Below are 18,594 nucleotides of genomic sequence, written 5' to 3' on the forward strand. Positions count from 1 at the left end.
TCTTGGAGCTAGTAGAAACCTGTCTTGACCGTTTCTCTCGTTTTTATTTTTATTTTCGTTTATCGCCGCGTACGTGGTTTCATTTTCGGTACAGGTCGGATGGAGTGTACGCAACATCGGGAAACACGCCGATGATTCCGTCGGTCAATTGCGCGCCGTCAATCCGACAAGGAAAAAGGCAAGCGTCGAGAGAAACCTGCCAGACTACCTGGGCATATGCACGAGTGTTTACAGCCATGAAGTCTCCCGACATTTACAGTAGGACGCTGGTCGGCGAGCAGACGCCCTGGGGTGCTGCCCACACAGTTCTAGTTCTGATTCCCCACAAAGTTTGCTCCGTTCATTTCACAAGAGTGTAGCGCGCCAACGAATGCCGCAAGTGAGTGCACACATGAGTGACAGCAAAATAAGGTTACGAAACGTGCAAGGCACGTATACAATCGAGAAAACGTGCACACATACCTGTCCTCGGTTGATAAACCCGTGCCGATGAGCGACACGGTCTGCCTCCGCAGGACCGCCGTGTATCTCAACAGCAATTCGGTTGGTGTAAACGGGAGACTTGGAGGGCTTGGTCCGATCCACTAGGCAGATAAACACGGCGCAGGCCAGCCACACACACCGCACACCTGTCCTGAGTCGAAACACGGCCGTCCTGTGTAGGGCCATCGCCGCAGGTTTCGTCGCCCCGAAGGATGGTGCTCGGACGTCGTGTTCCTCGTCTCCGTGGCGACGGCACACTCGAGCGGCGTTGCTCTCACGTTATCGGGGCAATTTTGACGCGCTCGCACTTCTCAGCTCTGCTGTCAATTTTGCTCCGGCTGTGCCGAGACATGAATTCCCTGCGAGTAAGTCATTCCGCGTCAAGTACTACGCTACAGCGCGCTATCGCCGTTCATCGGCACAGCCCTGACAAGAAAGTCTCCTCACGTTTGAAGCAGCAGCATCGACGAAATTTTTCTCCTTATTAGATACTTCTCTTTTTTTATGTCAAACCAGCGCGCGATCGCCGCGACTCCCCTCGGCAACAAGCGAAACTACGCGCGCCACCGAAAGCAAAACCTAGCAAAACGGCGCGCGTGGCGGTAAATATGACAAAAGTCCGTGAAAAAAAGGAGGAATTTCCACGACTACGTTCGCGCTCTCGAAGGCCCGTACAGCACTTACCGCCGCGTTATATACAGGGTATGCGAAGTACGTATGCCGTCACGCAAATGTTTTATTCTCGTCCGACATTGGCCGAGCGGCTCGCATCACTCCACTGCGCATCCGTGATTCCTGGGATGGAGAAGCAGGCACGCTGCAGTAATTACCGCGACTGATTTACGTCCTTGCCTTGCTGCGTACCACCACAAATCATGCGCGCGTTCCTTTAATCTCACATGAGCAGCTTGGACAATATTTGACGTGCCTACGAAGCAGCACACAATGATGCCGGCCGCGCGCTCCCTAGCTAGCTAAGGCAAATGCGGTTCATGCGTCTTCGTTTTGTGAACACATATCGGTATAAATTTAGACTTTGGTAGGCGGGCGCTTCGCACTGTACGCTACGAATACGTGTTCATGCACAAACGCCCGACGTATGCATGTCAGCCCGGGCCCACACGCTTTTAGGCGTGCAACCCACCGACGCCGCAAGGCACACCACTCCGAGTGTCAGAGCGAAGAGTGGCGTGGCGGATAATTGCTTCGCGCAGCTCTGGTTGCATCTCCCTTGTGCAGGTGTTCCTCCTCCTTCAAGCGGGTTCGTTCCTACTCACCTTGCACGAGCCGCATAAAGGTCAAGAGAGAAAGAGGTCGGACTCGTCAGCCGAGTTGGGCGGCGTCGCGCGCGGATTGCGCGCAATTCGTTCTCTGGTTTCGGTTTCCGCCCACTGCTTCCATTCTGCTGTTCCGTCATTAAGGCGCGCCAGTACGAGTGAATTTCTCTATCTAGCTTCCAGGCCGAGGACTTTTATCTTTGCGCGTTTTGTCACGTTGGTTTTCTAGGCGTTTTTTTTTTTTTTTTTTTTTTTTTTTTTTTTTTTTTGCTTATTGAGTGAACGCAATGAATCGCATTCTTTCGAGCTACTGCAGGAGCCGTCCAGGGGCGAATACAAACATTTTCCTGCGCGTAAGAAATCCCATCCATTTCGCGCTTCAGCGCGCATGAGACGCGCGGCCATTCGAAGCAGACGTAAACATCCTCCAGCAACCTACTAGCCGTCTCTTGGGCTTTAAAAGCACGGTGAGAATTTGTTGAAAGAGATCACGTTGGAATGCCTGCCTAGTGACGACACGAGATCTCCGACGTGCCGATGCTTTCGATGCCTATATTAGTCTGAGAGAATTCAAGCTGTACGCTGCTTGCAGGGATAAGTGTACATTCGCTACCAAATTCCTGAGCGCGCGCTTTAAGCAAAACAGCAGATCGATTTCATTAATCCCTCGCAACACGCTTTCAAGAGCGGGCTGCGAAGACTGGATTCTTGAGCACCGTTTCTATGAGTGCGACAATCCATCAAATGTTCACTATAATCGTTATTTCATAACAAACTAAGAGGTAATGAAGGAAACGGAAATACAGCTGTGGGTTCTACTCGAATCTTAACGCTGTATAAATGCTTTTTTCGTGTTTCGATCAAGTACACGGTAGGGGAGGATGACGGCGTATACAGGCGAGTTCAAAATGTAATAAAACAGGCAGGCGTCAGACGTCGTTAACAAGGTAAGACAAAGCCAGGCTGGAGAATTACTAAGACAACGAGACCCATGCACGTTACATGTTTTATTCCGCTAAAAAGGATTCAGGTTCTTCGTTTTGAAGTCTCTGAGGCACCAGAATAAAAGGTCGGGCGTCGGAATCGAAGACCATTTCCACCACAGCCAGCCTGGACAAGAGAAATGAAAGGACCGATAAAATATCCGTCACTTGTGAAGTCAACACCAATCGAAAGTATGAACACCACACCTAGTTTTCTTTTTCTCTTTTTGCAGCAAAAAAAAAAAAAAAAAAAAATACGGAAGTCATTGCGCTGCCCTTTTCAAACCGCTCATATTCTGGCACAGCTCATGTTCTTTCATGCCTGTTCTTCTATACAACGTGACCAACGTTTCCAATGAGTTCAACTTTTTTCTTTTGTTCTTGGGAACACGAAGGAATTCAGAGTGTGATAAGAGCTATACAGCACGTCAGCTGTTCACTTTGGCAAAGAAAACTTAAACAGAACACCGACAGGAAAATAGCAGTACTTAAAAAAAAAAAAAAAAAACCGATTTTCAAAAAACATGGCAATTAATGTTGCAACCAAACCCCCCGCAGCATATCCTTAATACGTAGTACATTTCGCAACGTGCATTCATTCGCTGCAACCGGGTCCGCTGATGCGAGTTTATTACGGCTAAGTACGATATCGTGCTCATCTGCGTCGACACGCCGCCTGATGATACTGTTTCAGCACAACGAGACACAGCGATGGAAAGCAACAAACCAGGAACGCGATCACGCAATGCACCTGCTGTCCTTGTGTTGAGTGTCCCTCGCCGTCGGAGCTTTGCAACTCCTCAGATTCGACCGGGAGCTTTTCACTTCAGCGTCATCTTTCATCCCAACGTTCCACCATTTTTTGTATAATGAGTAAAGCGCCATTATCCACTAGTGCACGTATATACCTTCGCACTTGTTGGGCTCCATGTTGCGCGGCTCGGATCCCCGTGTCTCGTCCACGTAGCCGCGCATGAAGACCGTCATGTAGTGGTAGTCCTGCTCGGGCTCGATGGTGTCCACGATGGAGCACAGCGACACGTTGTGCACGTGCAGGCCCGTCTCCTCCAGCACTTCGCGGTACGCCGCCTGCTCCCAGCTTTCTCTGCGTGCGTCATGATCGGAGCATTCACGTTGTCTTTACTTATTTCGAAATCTGCCATCTCGTCAGCGCTGATTGGCCCGAAGGGCTAGCGGTACTGTATGTACCTTTAGCCTAATACGTACAATTATTACAGAGTTATATATGCCATGTCGCTAAGAATATGGTCACTAAACTTGACGCGGACTTAATGTCCAAGCCAAAATTACGTCGATGTCACACGAACTGCAAGCGCTGCAAACCTAAGTATATGTGCACTAGTTAGCCCTAAATTATTGCGTTTCATTGCATGATAACTGTACGTACTATACCGGATTACTATATACCGGATGTTTTTTTTTTTTTTTCATAATTTTTTAAAGTCTATACAGAATCTTTAAACATCACCTGTGGCAGATAGCACAATTCTCGTCATTGAACTGGATTACTCGAAGAGATGGACATTACTAGCACGAGAAATCGAAATGCGTAATCGAATAATTAACAAAACTGCAGTAATTAAGTTTTTAACTAATGACTTTACGGCACCTATTGCATTCTACGATTTGTAGCCGGTGATTTCGCAAGAAGATAGTATCCCCTTGGAAAGAATTCACTGAATGACAACAGTCTCGAAATATTAATTCCGAAATTGCGCGACGAAATACATGGGCGTACTGACTTTGTGCATCAATGCATAAAGCGACGTTTCCTTAAATAAATTAAAAAAAAAAGAACAACAACAGCTTATTCTTACCGCAAGTTTGACGGCGCATATCTCGAAAGCGGTGCCATCCTCAGAATTCGTTTCAAATCGATATTCCTTGCAAATTCACCTGCTACAATTCGTAAATTGCAATATGCATGCCGTAAAGTAATTAGTAAAACATTAATTGGTGCAATTTTGTTAATTATCCGATTACGCATTTTGATTTCTCGTGAAAGTACCGTCTCTTAATCGAGTAATCGAGTTCCAGGATTGTGCTATCTGCCACAGGCTGCATTTGGAAATTCTGTATAGTCTAAAAAACACCCTACATAGCGCATACACAGTAACTCTAATACAGTTTCAGTTCGCTGTAACTCAATGCAGGGCGAACTCAAAGCGCCTTCACGGCGAAATTCGACACGGTGTCCGGAACAGCGTCCCGTCTAAGTTTTAGTTTATAAAGCGTCTGCTACTGCTAAACGCTGTGCTGATCAATATTTATTCCTCGTCTGCAACGCCGCTGCAGCGTCATCTGTTTTGCGGGCAAACGCATACAGCTCTTTTGCTGTTTGTGTAGCAATAAGATAAGCCCTGTACCTTAATCATCACCATCGTCAGTCTCCGTCCACTGCATGCCAAGACGAAGGCCTCCCCATCGGTCTCCTATATTACCTATATTGTCTTGCGTCTAATCCTCTGCTATGCCATAGCGACCGCGTTTCCTTTTCATTGGCACTCATCCTGTCTAACTTCACTTCTTCCTCATCTCGATTAGCATATCACTCACCAGCGTTTCCTCTCTGATCCACACTACTGTCTTCCCGCCTCAACGCAACGCCCCTCACTTTTCGTTCCATTGGTAGCTGGCTGCGCGGTCTCTATATAGCTTCTCAACATCGTTTTCTTTTTCTGTAGGTTACCTTCCTTCCATGTATACACATACCTTCCTTACCATGTATACACATACCCTCCTTACCATGTATACACATAGATTTGTCTTCGGTTTTCGTTAAAACACCTAGCTGTCCACCATTTCCTTGATTTATTAGATCCTGCTGTTACGTCACAGGGGCTAGCTTTTCCTTATTTATTAGGATTTAAAAAAATCTTCAATCGAAAACATGAACGGACGGCCAGTTGTACGGTTGGAACTATCCTCCGTTGAAAGCTCACGTCTGCACGTAGGTGCAACGTATCCCACGTATGGCGGAATTTAAACCAAAGTTAACTGACATCTATCGTCATACAATTAACGATCACCACCTTCACCATTCCCATGCACGTACGTACGTTATCCAAGGTTTGAATCATTAGTCAACCTCGAATCAGTAACTCTATTAACGCGATAGCGTTAAGCGCTCCGTGTCGCAGAAAATCCGGCGTCGGTGTCGGCGTAGGCGCCGTCGTCCGCGGCTCAGAAAATAATCCCGAACCAACCCGACCACGCAGGCCCGCCGCGTGGCGCAGAGGCGTTAGTGAACAAATTGAATTTCTCAAAGTAAAATACGTCAGAAAAATCGTAAAGTACAACTTAAGCACAACCTACAGACATGATAGCGTCGGATTGTAATTTTGAATGTACGAGAAAACATAATTCTTTTACGAGGAAATTCAAACACAAACCCCTTTTCCAACATTTCTACCATACTGTTGGGACTCTGGTAGCGTTTAGGCCGGTGATCCTTCAGCCAGAGGGATGAGTACGTCCGGGAGTAAGAGCGAGAGAAAAAAGGGTTTATTCTACATATTTACAGTGGCTCCAAATATGGAAGCCCACTCTATGGGAGAGCACTTTGAAAGTCTCAGCTCACTACATGTCTGAGCACATATCAGAACACGTCAGGACACACCACTGCACTCAAGGTGTCTCCTTATAAAACATTCGTCTTCCCTAGTTGACGCGACTAGGGAATCAGATGACCTTGATGCGGCCAATCAGAGGGGTCGTATTGTTCACTGAACTCCGCCTCTAATGTTGCACCTTCGAAGCAAGGACGAGACAATCCGGAAACAGGGGGTTGACACTCCTTCCACGAAAGTCGGTGACTTAGTTTCTTGCCTCCAACGGTCATCTTGCCAGAGAATGGCCTTCACGCTAATCCCCGCTTCTAACGAAGGGTGGCGGTTGTGGTCGGTCGCTTCTAAGTGGGCTTCTTTGTCCGAACGTCACTGCCGGGTGACGCCGCCAGGTAGGCGGCTGCTGATGAAGGGGGTGGAATCGGGGGAAGGCCCCAAAGAATGCGCACTGCCGAGTTGGGGCGCTTGTTTGGCCGTCTCGTCGGTGTCGGGGACTGTCGCCGTCTGGGCAACGCCGATGAAAGGGCCTTCCTCGATGGGAAATAATCAAAGAATGCGCCCGGCCGATTCGGGACGCAACAATACCAACAGCGGCGCGCCCGGGTAGGTTACTTGCAAAAGCACCATCCAGATGGCGCTCGCCTCCTCGGCAGCGTAAAACGGCAGCGGTGCGCAGAGGCAAAGGTGGAGAAAAAAGGAAGCTGCAGTTGCCGGGAAGTCTGACAAGCATTCAGAAATCTTTGAATGCAATCGCGTTCCACTCGTAGAGGCGAAGTTTTAGCGTCCTCCAATTTTTTTTATTAAAGGCCAACTTATAGCCTATAGTGTTCTAATTCACTATAGACCAACTGCAACGAAATCTTGAACTGCGTAAAAGGCCTAGTTTAAAGGGGTACTGACACGATATTCCAACTATTCTTTTTATTTATTTTTCGTTAAATGAAAATCAGGTCCCTCTAAACTCTAGAAAAAATAGTAACAGGCATCAGAGCGCAGCAAACAATTTATTATAACTTTTCTACAGCGATTTCCGGGTTCGTTTTCCAGGGGGATAACGCGTTGTGATGTCATGACACAGTATAAGTGATCACGTGAGAGCAAGAAATTGCGACGTTTTGACACTCGCTCGGTCGCCTCGTATGTTGTATACTCGCAGCACAGCGGACGACCGAGCGAACCGAAGAGAGTGCTAAACCACAGAACACCCGCTAAACCTTCCGGATTTCCACGCCCTCACGTGACCATAAGCTGCGTCATGACTATCCAACGCAATAGAAACTAAACCGAAACTGGGTGTAGAAAAGCTAGTATATCAATTACTTGGGGCGCTGTGAGGCATTTTTTTCTGGGGTTTAAAGACGCAGACCTTCATTTAAAGCAAAAAATGAAGACACGAAAGAGGAGCGTCTGTGCAAAATTTGACATTTGAAATAGGAACGGAAGCTTGCAATAATAGCCGTTTTTGAAAGCGAAAAAAAAAAAAATGTCGCAGTTTCACCCGAAAGGCGAAGCATCAATTGCGATAGCAAATTAGTAGAGAGCTATACGGAGTAAGGATAGTAGTTTTATCAGCTGTATAAACTTAGACATACAGCAGCACTAGCAACGCGCAGAACTGTTGTCGACGCCGTCGGCGTTTTGCCCGAGTTCGCACCGAAAGCGCGCGGCATTGGTGACTGTTGCCGGTGCTTCTGGGGGCGGCTCGGAGGTTTTCGACGAGATCAGAACGGGACACTCGTCGAGCAGCGTTCGAAGTCTTTACCACCTTCTCGCCTCGCAACGTTTTTATATAAATACGCATTTGGTGCCGCAGCTAAACGTCGCCTCCCATCCCTCCCTCCCCTCCCCCCACGGCCTATCGCGCGACGGAAGAAGTCGCGTTTGCTCAATATATATGGTGATTGTATAGGAGGAATGAGACGCTTAATTCTGGAGCCCTTCAGGGAGTACGGCGCAGAACGCGCGTTTGCTCTCCGCCGTGCGTTCGCTCCTCGTGATAGCGCGCGTCCCTCGCGCGCTTTCACTCGCACATAAAGGATACGGCGCGCGGCGAGGATTTAATCGCCGTTTGACGTCATACGGAACCTCACGGCGACGGCAGAAATCCGCTTTGAGTGTCCATATAATTGATATCGCAATAAAACGAAAACCGTCTCCACTATAGCTCACCTGAAGTGACGTAAGAACAAGAGCGCGCGGCTAGCGCGGCTGCCAGGCATGGCCACCGAGATAGCGACGTGGCTAAGGCGCCTCAATGCGTACCTCGTCCCCCGCTCCGTACGGAGCGGCGGGCGAGGAGCACATCGAGGCACCCTAGCTACAGTGTACTAGAAAACATTCTAGTTCACTATACCCTAGCCGTGGCGTGCTGAAAAACCTCGGAGGCGACGTGCCGGGGCTTACGTCATAGCGACAACCACGAGGTGCCCGCGTCGTCTGCTTATGTGCTGTTTAAAGTCTGTTAACAATAAAACTGTGCATGTACCAGCCCTGCGCGTTTACCAAGATTGTTTCAGTAATATATATATATATATATATATATATATATATATATATATATATATACATATTATCATACATTGATAACATATTTAGGCCAAAGTGAAATTTCATTGCAGTTGGCATTTAACAGCGCTACTAAAATGATGAACCGATGTGTCGTTCTGCTGTTTCCATGCGGAAGTGCGGAGGCAAGATGACAGTTACGTGCACTGATCACGCACCGAAGAACCCAGCTTTCACTGAAATGTCATGACGGCCATAGGTTCGGGCTAGCTGGAACACTTTCAAGGCAGCAGAACGTGCAGAAATGCCCACGGCATTTTTATAAGCAATGTCAAGGTATACGGTTCGAGTCGAGATCACTATTTGTAGCATATATAGCAACGCCGGTTATTTAGTAGATATCTACTTCCTCTCCCGCTCTTTGCAGGCGTGGTGACAAATATATGTTGAACGAAGAAATAGTGAAAAGAAAGTGACAAATATATATGCACGGAGGGGAACAGGATGGTGGCGCTGTGGTGATCCTAACCAGAAAAAAATATTCGCCGACGATTATGATACTCCCTAATGCGAAACTTGAGCGCCGCTCTATACGTGTTTTCATTTCGGGGACAATCTGTCTCGTGCTGCACGTTCCAAACGGAGCGAAGGGTGGCGCGACTCCGCTGCACCCTCCTCCTTCGTTTTCCTCCTCGCGCTCGCAGTCTTTCATCGCCCGCTACGCTCCGCGTTCGCTCTTATCTTTCGCTGTGCTCGTTCACTCGGTTACGAGGTGCGACGCCGACGTAAGAACAAGCGCCTACAGGCTGCGCTCTAAAAATACAGGTATTTGAGTCATGGCCGGGTGCTCACCTCGTCTGTGCATTCCATTGCTCTAATACTATATATATATATATATATATATATATATATATATATATATATATATATATATATATATATAAGGTTACAGCCTATGGGACGTATCTTGGTCCCACAGCGTCATCTATCGTCATCTGCCGTGCTCACGTTTACTTTCTCGAAAACTCTGCGTTCGCTGCTTCCCTGTCAAGAACGCTATGCCACTGATAACGTGCATGCAGTTCTCGTGACCTGAAAGTACCGGGCGCCCAGTGGACGTAGCCAGGAATATTTTTCGGGAAAGCGAGAGGCCGCTGCCTGGTATACACAAATTTTCGGGAGGGGAGGGAGGACACATTTCGACATTGGTTAACTCAACCGCGCCCGAAAATACCCAAAATACACCCACGACTTTTGCACACTTGTTTAACATTATATCATCAGATAATTTGAACCAATTTTGTGTGTCACATCCAAGTGTCAACTATATACCTTCATTTTGAAATAGCTAATTTTTTTTTTTTAACGTTTCAATGATACTGATTAAGTGCCACTAAGGAGACTGGTTTCGTGTGTTGCGTCCCAGGTCATTGCCTCCGAGACCTGCGCAGGCTGTCCGATATCGGAGGCCATGCGAAGGCATAGGACGAAAGGTGGCTTCCAAGCTGGCATTGGAGCGGCAACGACGTAGCGTACTCTGTAGCTCGAGCAAGCGCTCGACATTGAGCAAACACGCTTTCAAAACGCGGAAGTATGCGCGCATGTATGAAGGAATTGGAAGCTTTCTTTTTTCTTTTCCTTCCTTCCTCAATGGAAGACGGGCGGCACACGTGGATTCGCATGGCCGAGCTCCTAAACGCGGCCGTCGCCAGCTCAACTCATTATTACGCAACGACATAGACGTGTATCGCACAAGACGCTCCGGCGACAGCTGCGCGACACTTTTATCGACACGCTGACGCAATGATCCCTCACGTGCAGCACAGGGAGACCATTAATATATAGATATATAATATCAAGCTATACTTTATGGAACGGTTGATAACGTTTTCGAAACAGAAGACAGGCACGGTCACCTTTGAAGATAAGCAGAGGTTCGATGCGTCGGAACACTATACGGAAATTGAAATTATAGAAACTGGCGGCGGGCAACTCCATTGCACACAGCGTCGACGTGACACCCCAAGTTACGGCAACGACTCAATTAAATGCCTCACCGGCAGCACGTAATTTCTCCAAACGGAAGACATAAAGATAAATCGATAAGAAGTGCAGGAGAAATGGCCGGGCGTGCGTGAAACGATCACGAAATCGGAATGGCTGCCGCGCGATTTGGAAATTCGGCCTTCAAATTCGATTTTCCTGGCCAAGAGGTCACCTTGCTGTCCGTTATTTTCTTCTTCATGGCGTCCAGAACAAAAGGCGAAACAGTTCCAAGAGAACGAAGTGCCATAGTGACTTCATAATGTGCGCCACCTCCAGCGGCGTTTTAAAAGACACGACGAACTCGAGAGGCCACGGCCAAAGCTCGGTTGCCGCCAGAAACGATTTATCGAGCGTGCGACGCGCTTGCTCGCACACAGTCGCGGTACGCGGAAATATACATTTGACGAAGAAAAAGCGAGAGTTTGACACAGCGGGTGATCCCGGGGGACCGGTCGCGCGTATTAAGTGAGCTAATTAGAATATCACACGCTTCTAGAAAGCGGCGCGTGTTATACAACGGGAACAAAATATCTCGCTTTATATATATCAGATAACGCAACCCGTCGCGATCGCGGCTATTCGCACGCTGCGCACACGACGCCGCGGAGCAGCAAATACGCTTTTTACGCGCGTATAATAATAAGCCGCGCGCGTGGGAACGGCACGCTATAAGGTGGCATATACACGAAGCACGAACGTCGTGGACGTCGTCCTGGGAGGGGATTCCTGCGAAGCACTCGGCGCGTAAAAACGCGGCAAACGCGGCCACTCAAGGACGCGGCTATAAGTGAAAACGCGCAAATGCGCGCGCCTAACTAGCAGCATTTCCCGTTTTGCAGCAGATGGGAGAGAAAAAAATGTCTGGCACACTTCTGGTATATCCGGTCAGCGCTGCGAGACGCGCGGCGGAGGCCGAGCGGCGAGTAAACCAGGAGCACCTCGTGCAGATTTGCGGGTCTTCCGAGAATCTATAGTACAGGAAAATGAGTAGACAATCTCTCTCTCATCCCCCCCCCCCTTTTTTTTTGTACGCGTTTATCGGTAACGCTCTCGCGCTACATTTTGCTTTTCTTCCCCCCAACATCTGCGTCTTGCAGAGGTCGGAAAACGGACAGGGCGGCGCTCAAGCAAAGTTAATGTACCAGAGGCGCAGATCTATAGCTGCGTATGAAAGCACTAGCACCCAGGGGAAAAGAAAAAAAAGAAAAGAAAGGAAAATTGTAATGTAACTAAACAAAGGGGGCAGAAGAGAAAGAAAACAAAATTAAAGAAAACAATGATAACAGCTAGGAAGTAGGATACACCATACACTTTACCTGAAGGGACTTCAGACATATAGTAATACTTTCAACTCTCCATTTTTCTTTTTTTCTTTTTTTTTTGCGCTAATTCAACGTTTTCGGACCTCTAAGCGCTAGAAAAAATACTATAGCAAGCCTCAGAGCACCCTAATTTAGTATAAGAGCTCTTCTATGCCTAGTGTCGGTTTCTTTCTCAGGAGGTGACTGTCAGGACGCCATGACGCAAAAAGTGGTAACTGGGTGCAGGACATCACGACGTTTTGGTATACACACTCTAAGAAAAGGTTGCACCTTTTGGGGCGCATCTTGTCTCCAAACTTTAACGCTGCGGGCCCGGTACTTTCAGGTTACGAACGTCTTGCGCGTACCTGCGTGACACAGCGTTCTTCACAGGAAAGCAGCTAGTGCAGAGTCTTAAAGAAAGGAAGCAAGCAAGACAGATGACATTTATTCCTTGAGTATAAGATACGCTCCAAACGGTGTAAACTTTTTCAGAGTACACTCAAAACGTTTACACCCTTTGGGGAGCGCCTTTGTCCCCAAACAATTGATAATCGTCATCTGTCTTGCTTGCGTTTCCTTCTTCAAAATTAAAAGAAAAAATTATGGGGTTTTACGTGCCAAAACCACAATCTGATTATTGGGCATGTCGTAGTGGGGGACTGCAGAACCATTTGGACCACCTGGGGTTCTTTAACGTTCACGTAAACCCAACTACACGGGTGTTTTCGCATTTCGCCCCCATCGAAATGCGGAGATTCGAACCCGCGACCTCGTGCCCTTGTTGAAAACTCTGCGCTTTGCACTTTCCTGTGTAGAATGCTATGTCCCGCTGATAACGCGCAAGCCGTTCGTTACCTGACATGCCTGAGAGTATCGGGCACGCTGCGTAAACAGAGGAAGGGTAGAGACCATTATTGTTGGGGGACAAAGATGCGCCACAAGGCGTGTAAACTGCGTTTAGAGTGCAGAATACTTTCGTTTTGACACTCGATACGGGTCGTTTAGTCGTGTGATTGCTGCTACATCGGGCCTCACAAGGAGTCATGCAAGGCATAGAGTTAGTACACTGACTCTAGAGGAAAAGCTGGGCGAAAAAAGTGGGAACCCCATAGGCACCGCCATTATGCTATGACTCATTTTTGTGATATTCAAAATATTATGCAAAAGCAAGCACTTACACGTAGCACGTAGGCACGGACAACGTTTGAAGTAATTTACCGTATCTTTTTCAGAAAGATTTGATGGCTATTTAGAAAATTTTAATGTAAAATTTACGGTGTCTGAAAGGCTGCGTTTGCAGGCGCCTTAACTAGATGGCGCTACCATAACGACGGACGCTCGGGATCGCGTTGATTGTGCGCCTGGTCTGAATCGCATCTCGTCGTCTGTGCCTGCGCACCTGCACAGAGTAGCATCATGGCTGCGCCTTTACAGTTCCCAATTTCAACACATGGCTGCTATAGGGAGCTTTTCCACTAGAGTAGGTTATATTAACTCTATGATGCAAGGAGTCGACCATGGACAACGTTAGCTAGTCTAGTAACGTTGACCACGAGAGCCAGAGTGAGTGCCAAACGTCACGATGTCCTTGCTCCCACATGACAACCTTCTGAGTCGTGACGTTACGACGTCACCTCCTTGGAAACAAAACCGAAACTGGCTGTAGAGAAGCTATTTTATTGAATTATTTAGGGCACTATGCGGCTGACCAGTATATTTTGCTATGGTTTAGAGGTCTAGGACTTTCATTTAGCGTAAGAAAAAAAATGTCAGAATTGTCACGCCACTGCTCCGAGGTAGCATGATGCCACAATTTTCCCTTACATGAATTTTTTCGCAGAACTCTCTTGTTTCAATAAAAGAGAAAATGGGCAAAGAATAGTGGTCCCTGACGAAGTAAAAATATACGATTTCGAACTCGTGCGGGTTCCTTGTTCACAATGCACGTCAATTTTGACTTTGTCACTGCCCACAACCCTTTTCCTAACATGCTACCGGACCAAACAAGGGATATATCAAAAGAAAAAATGTCCGGTCACTGAAGGGATATATCGCTTTTTGTGGTCTAATTTTCAATACTAACTGCTACTTACAAGGTTCAGTAAAGCAAATCTTTGTATCTTAGCATGCACAAGGTGCAAACTGTGCACACATTTTTTAAATTGAACATGGAAAGAGTATACTGGTAGACGCCAGTTATAAGATAACTATGCACGTTCAGGCATAGCTGCAATCACAGGTGGTCGGTATATGCAAATAAAGTATTTACAAGCCAGTCCATGAGCTCACAGCAAAAGCACTAGGCTAATTTACGACAAAAATTTTGAAATTTGTACAGTAAAAGTTCACTTGAACAAACATGGAGCCCAAGAAAACATTGCACACAATTGAAAGACTATCCAAGTGAAAAGTAGTGTAAGCTTGATACAGGCTTCATGGAGCTGTTCATTCATAAGTATGGTTTAATGGCACAAGGGCCAGCTTTGGCCAAAGAGTGCCAAGCAAGTGAGTGATAAGCTTTAAAAAGAGTAATGAACTGCAAAGGGTAGATGCAACATGGCTGTAAAGACGCCTAGAAGACATGCACTGCAAATTGCATAAATTATATAATATTAAAATTATGACAATGACTAATGAAGTGTGCTATGAAAATAAAATATATGCTACGAAAGGATGATACACTAAAATGTGTCAGTGCCAGCTGGTCCACCAGGACCCTTGAACCCAAGAGCCTGGAGGCACGTGCTACACTAAATGCTAGCAGCAGCAGCCTCTGGTGAGAGGATGTACTATAATTGTCTTTAGGCTGATAACATGTAACAACGTCACTTAAGAAACCCAGAACTGCTTCGGAGTCAAAAAATGCATCAGCACCAAGAAACAATGCCGGATGGAGGGAAATATGCTGTCGATAAGATAGGCGAAAGTACTTTTTCCTTTCATCTTCTGCTTCTCAACACTCCAGCAATAAGTGGAGAATGGTCAGCCTCTGACCACATCTGTCACAGACAGGAGGTTCATCAGTCAAGAAGCAATTGTGTGTATTGCACTCATGTCCTATTCTGAGTCGACAGATGGTGTGATCACTTTGTCGTGATTTTGTTATTGATGCCCAATTCCCCAAGTGTGGCCTAATTACGTGGAGCTTAAAAGGGGCCATGAACCACTTTTTATCGAAGTGGAGAAAGGCATTTGAAGTGAAAATAGGCTATTTCAGAAATACTTTGCCGCAAAAAAGTTCTTCAATATGTTCAGCAGAAGCGGAGTTATTGACAACCAAACACAGCCTCCGCTGTGCTCTCGTTCCTTCTTCAGTGCCTTGCACTGCGAAGGCTACGGCGGGGTGGGGCATGCCCACAATGCTCCGCCTTCTAAATGTCCCCATGGTGCGCAGTTAAAATTTCATTTTGGATGTTAACGCAAATGCCACGACTTCAGATTTTGATGCTTACGACACTCTAAACGTAAGCCAAACGTGGTCGTCCTGAGCGAGCCGTAGTGCGCTTAGCCAGCAGACTCGTGGCGGCACCCTGTGGCAGCCACGATATCTACGTTGCGCAGCCGACCGCAGCTACCAATAGCAGCCGTGTATGGGCATCCGCTTTATTATGAAATAAAGCATCCAGAAGAGAGTGAGGAGCAGGCTTCTGTTTGAAAGAAAGGTGACTTTCGCGCTCCGCTTGCGAGCTTCACGCACCGCGTATGATAGCAAACCTTGGCTGAGATGTTCACAGCAGCGTATGCTACCCGCGGACTATGTTATTTCACCAAGCCCGAGGGGTGGTTCAGGGCCCCTTTAAGGGTTTCAGCATCCCACATACATTGCCAGTACATTCTCAGTTTTTTGAGCAAGTAAGGCTTCATGTCTAGGGCAGGGACAGCTAGATTCCACCTCCATGGATGTGGCAATTTAGTCTGCTAGGGTATTACCCTCGATGTCTCTGTGCCCAGGCACCCAGCATATTATGACATGTTTATTAGATGCATAATTAGTGCGAAGCAGTGAAATAGGTGAGCAATTACGGGATTTTTGTGCTTTTGTAGGGATATTAAAGCTTTTAAAACGCATAGGAAATATATCAATATAATTGTTTTTCGTAGTTTTAATTCCTTAATGTATTTCACGGCCGACAATACTACATAAATACTGCATAGGCCTCTGCCGTAAGGATACTTGTTCGAGGGTGCAGAATGTTGGATTCCGATAAGGGTGGATCGATTGCTGCATAAGGTATGCTGGCAGGTTACTTAAATGTGTCCGTGTAAAATTCTTGACAAGAGCACTTTGACTGAAGTTCAAGGAAGTACATTCGAAGGAGCATCTATGGAGCATGCTTAGTGACTTCAACAAATGATGTGTCAATCTATGAGCTGCCACTGCAAACATGGCAGCAGTTTCAATGGAGCCATTAGGTAATGTTTTCTGCCCCAAGATTCCTCATACAGAGCGAAAGAGGCTTTCTCACTGCAGATCGATTATAAGCAGTGTGGCACATATATTGTTTACGGTTGTGTAAAAAGGTATTTCATGATTAAAGCGTATTTTCAGAAAATACGCGAAGCTAGAGTACAACCTTCGTTGATGGAGAGACCACTCATTCGACTCCACATAGAGGCCTAGGCGAATACCTAGATCCTGAGCAGGGTCCAGCATCTTTAAGGCACCCGGTGTAGCAGATTAATACGCCACGGCACCGTAATATAAACGTGACAGTATGAGGCTTTTGTTCACGTTTAAAAGGCACTTTCTGTCACTACCCCATCTTGTGCATGACAGAGTTTTTAGCATGTTCATTGTTTTTAGGCATTTGGCCTTGAGGTATTTTATGTTGGGAACGAAGAACAGTTTTGAATCAAGTATAATGCCTGAAAGCTTCGGCTCTCTGTTCACACGTAAATGCTGTCCATGCAGTTGAATACTGGCATCTGGAACTAGGCCTTTTTTTTTGTGTGAAGAGAACACAGGAACTCTCGTAGCAATTAAGCTTAAAACCATTTTCGTCTGCTATTGTGACCCGGTATCGACGACGAGAGACGGGACTCTTGGAGCAGACGAAGATGAGACGAAGATGAGACGAAAGCTTTGTACAATATGTACAGATATAGCAGGTAGTAGCAGGTACTAGCAGGTAATAGCTGGTAATAGCAGTAAGAGCGCACCAGACCAACGGGGCAGCTGGTGGCGACTCTCTCTGAGCTAACAATCGGTCGGTTCTTCCTTAAATCCCCTTGGTGACTCCTCGTCGACAGGAACCAGACAGGCGGGTGCTGACGTCACCCGCGTCGTATTGTTGACTCGCCGCGAAGATGGCCGGGGGCTGCTTGAAATCACCCGCGTCGAATTCATTCGCCGCAGATATGGCTCCCGTCGCCTTGATGATAGGCACGTAGTATGGCAGCTTCCGTCGCCTCGATGAAGGCACATGGCGTGGCACAATACTGCCTACTTAACGTGGAGATACAGTCCAATGTTTCTAGTGTACCAGGCAGTGCCTGGCAAAGTCGGATAAGTCATGCTGGCGACCCCAGGATCAGCGTGTTGAACAAGGCCTGTACCAAAAATCAGCTGGTTCGGCAGCACATGCCCACAAATGCTTGGCGAGCGAGCATTTTTTTGTTTGGCGAAGCATGCTCTCTTTAGTGCCCCGTTTGAACTGTAGGCCAGCATGCATGTAGGCCAGCCAGGGTAGCATGTGATGCACTCTGATCTAGCAGCTTCGGCGTGAGATAAGACATGCACTATTCCACGCTGGCCACGCCAACACGCACCAAGTGCCGCCAGTCACGTTGGCTCTATGGTGATGCTAGCATGTAGAGCATCCACTTTGCAGCAGCATGGCGTAACTGCGCCGCACGTAATGCACGCCTGCGTTATGCCATCTGCGCCTTGAGACACTTTGTTCAAAACAAGTTGAACTTACCGCTCGCAGGCTGCAAAGCTGCAGGACTTGAAACAGATATGCATGCCATCAACATAAATGAAATAGAAAATGGCTGGTGGTAATGACACCCAAGGTGAGTTCACCTTCACAACTAAATGTTTACAGCCTCTTTGAGGTGTGCCAGTTTTGTGTATAAATAGACGTGACAATGCAGTGCCTACTCTTACGCAGAAAGTATGTTTGTAAAGTAGCTTATACAACTAGTTCTGGCAGAATTCCCTAGAGCCACGTGGAGTTGTGTGCCTTATCCATATCAACATAAAGCCAACAGACAATGAAGCCATTATTTCTTTTCTTCATTATTTTCTACATTCCAATTTCAACCAAATTTAATTTCCCCGATGCTTTCCTTGACTTCATTATGAAGTCTTTTGGCTTTATGTGGTTATGATTAACAAAATTGAGCCCCTCGGTTCCCCTTCTTCTTTCATTTATCCATATCAAGAAATGCAGACAAAAGGAACTAT

The 18,594-nt window shown here is 47.0% G+C and overlaps 2 protein-coding genes across 5 annotated transcripts in view; both read right to left on the reverse strand.

The window, feature by feature from the left end:
- The window catches only part of LOC119442214 (furin-like), a 70,090-nt gene extending 69,126 nt beyond the window's left edge, over positions 1-964 (reverse strand). For both annotated transcript variants that reach the window (XM_037707001.2, XM_049661964.1), the window contains exon 1: positions 463-964. In XM_037707001.2, coding sequence (XP_037562929.1) covers positions 463-669 — 207 coding nt within the window. In that variant the 5' untranslated portion in view covers positions 670-964. The remainder of the gene's footprint in view (positions 1-462) is intronic.
- A 1,794-nt stretch (positions 965-2,758) lies between these two features.
- LOC119442216 (nucleotide triphosphate diphosphatase NUDT15) overlaps positions 2,759-18,594 on the reverse strand; it is a 30,251-nt gene continuing 14,415 nt past the window's right edge. For all 3 annotated transcript variants that reach the window (XM_049661969.1, XM_037707003.2, XM_049661970.1), the window contains exons 5-6: positions 3,652-3,848; positions 2,759-2,870 (exon numbers count right to left, since the gene is read on the reverse strand). In XM_049661969.1, coding sequence (XP_049517926.1) covers positions 2,776-2,870; positions 3,652-3,848 — 292 coding nt within the window. In that variant the 3' untranslated portion in view covers positions 2,759-2,775. The remainder of the gene's footprint in view (positions 2,871-3,651; positions 3,849-18,594) is intronic.

This window comes from Dermacentor silvarum, chromosome 2 (assembly GCF_013339745.2).
Source record: "Dermacentor silvarum isolate Dsil-2018 chromosome 2, BIME_Dsil_1.4, whole genome shotgun sequence".
In the NCBI taxonomy this organism is placed as follows: Eukaryota; Metazoa; Arthropoda; class Arachnida; order Ixodida; family Ixodidae; genus Dermacentor; species Dermacentor silvarum.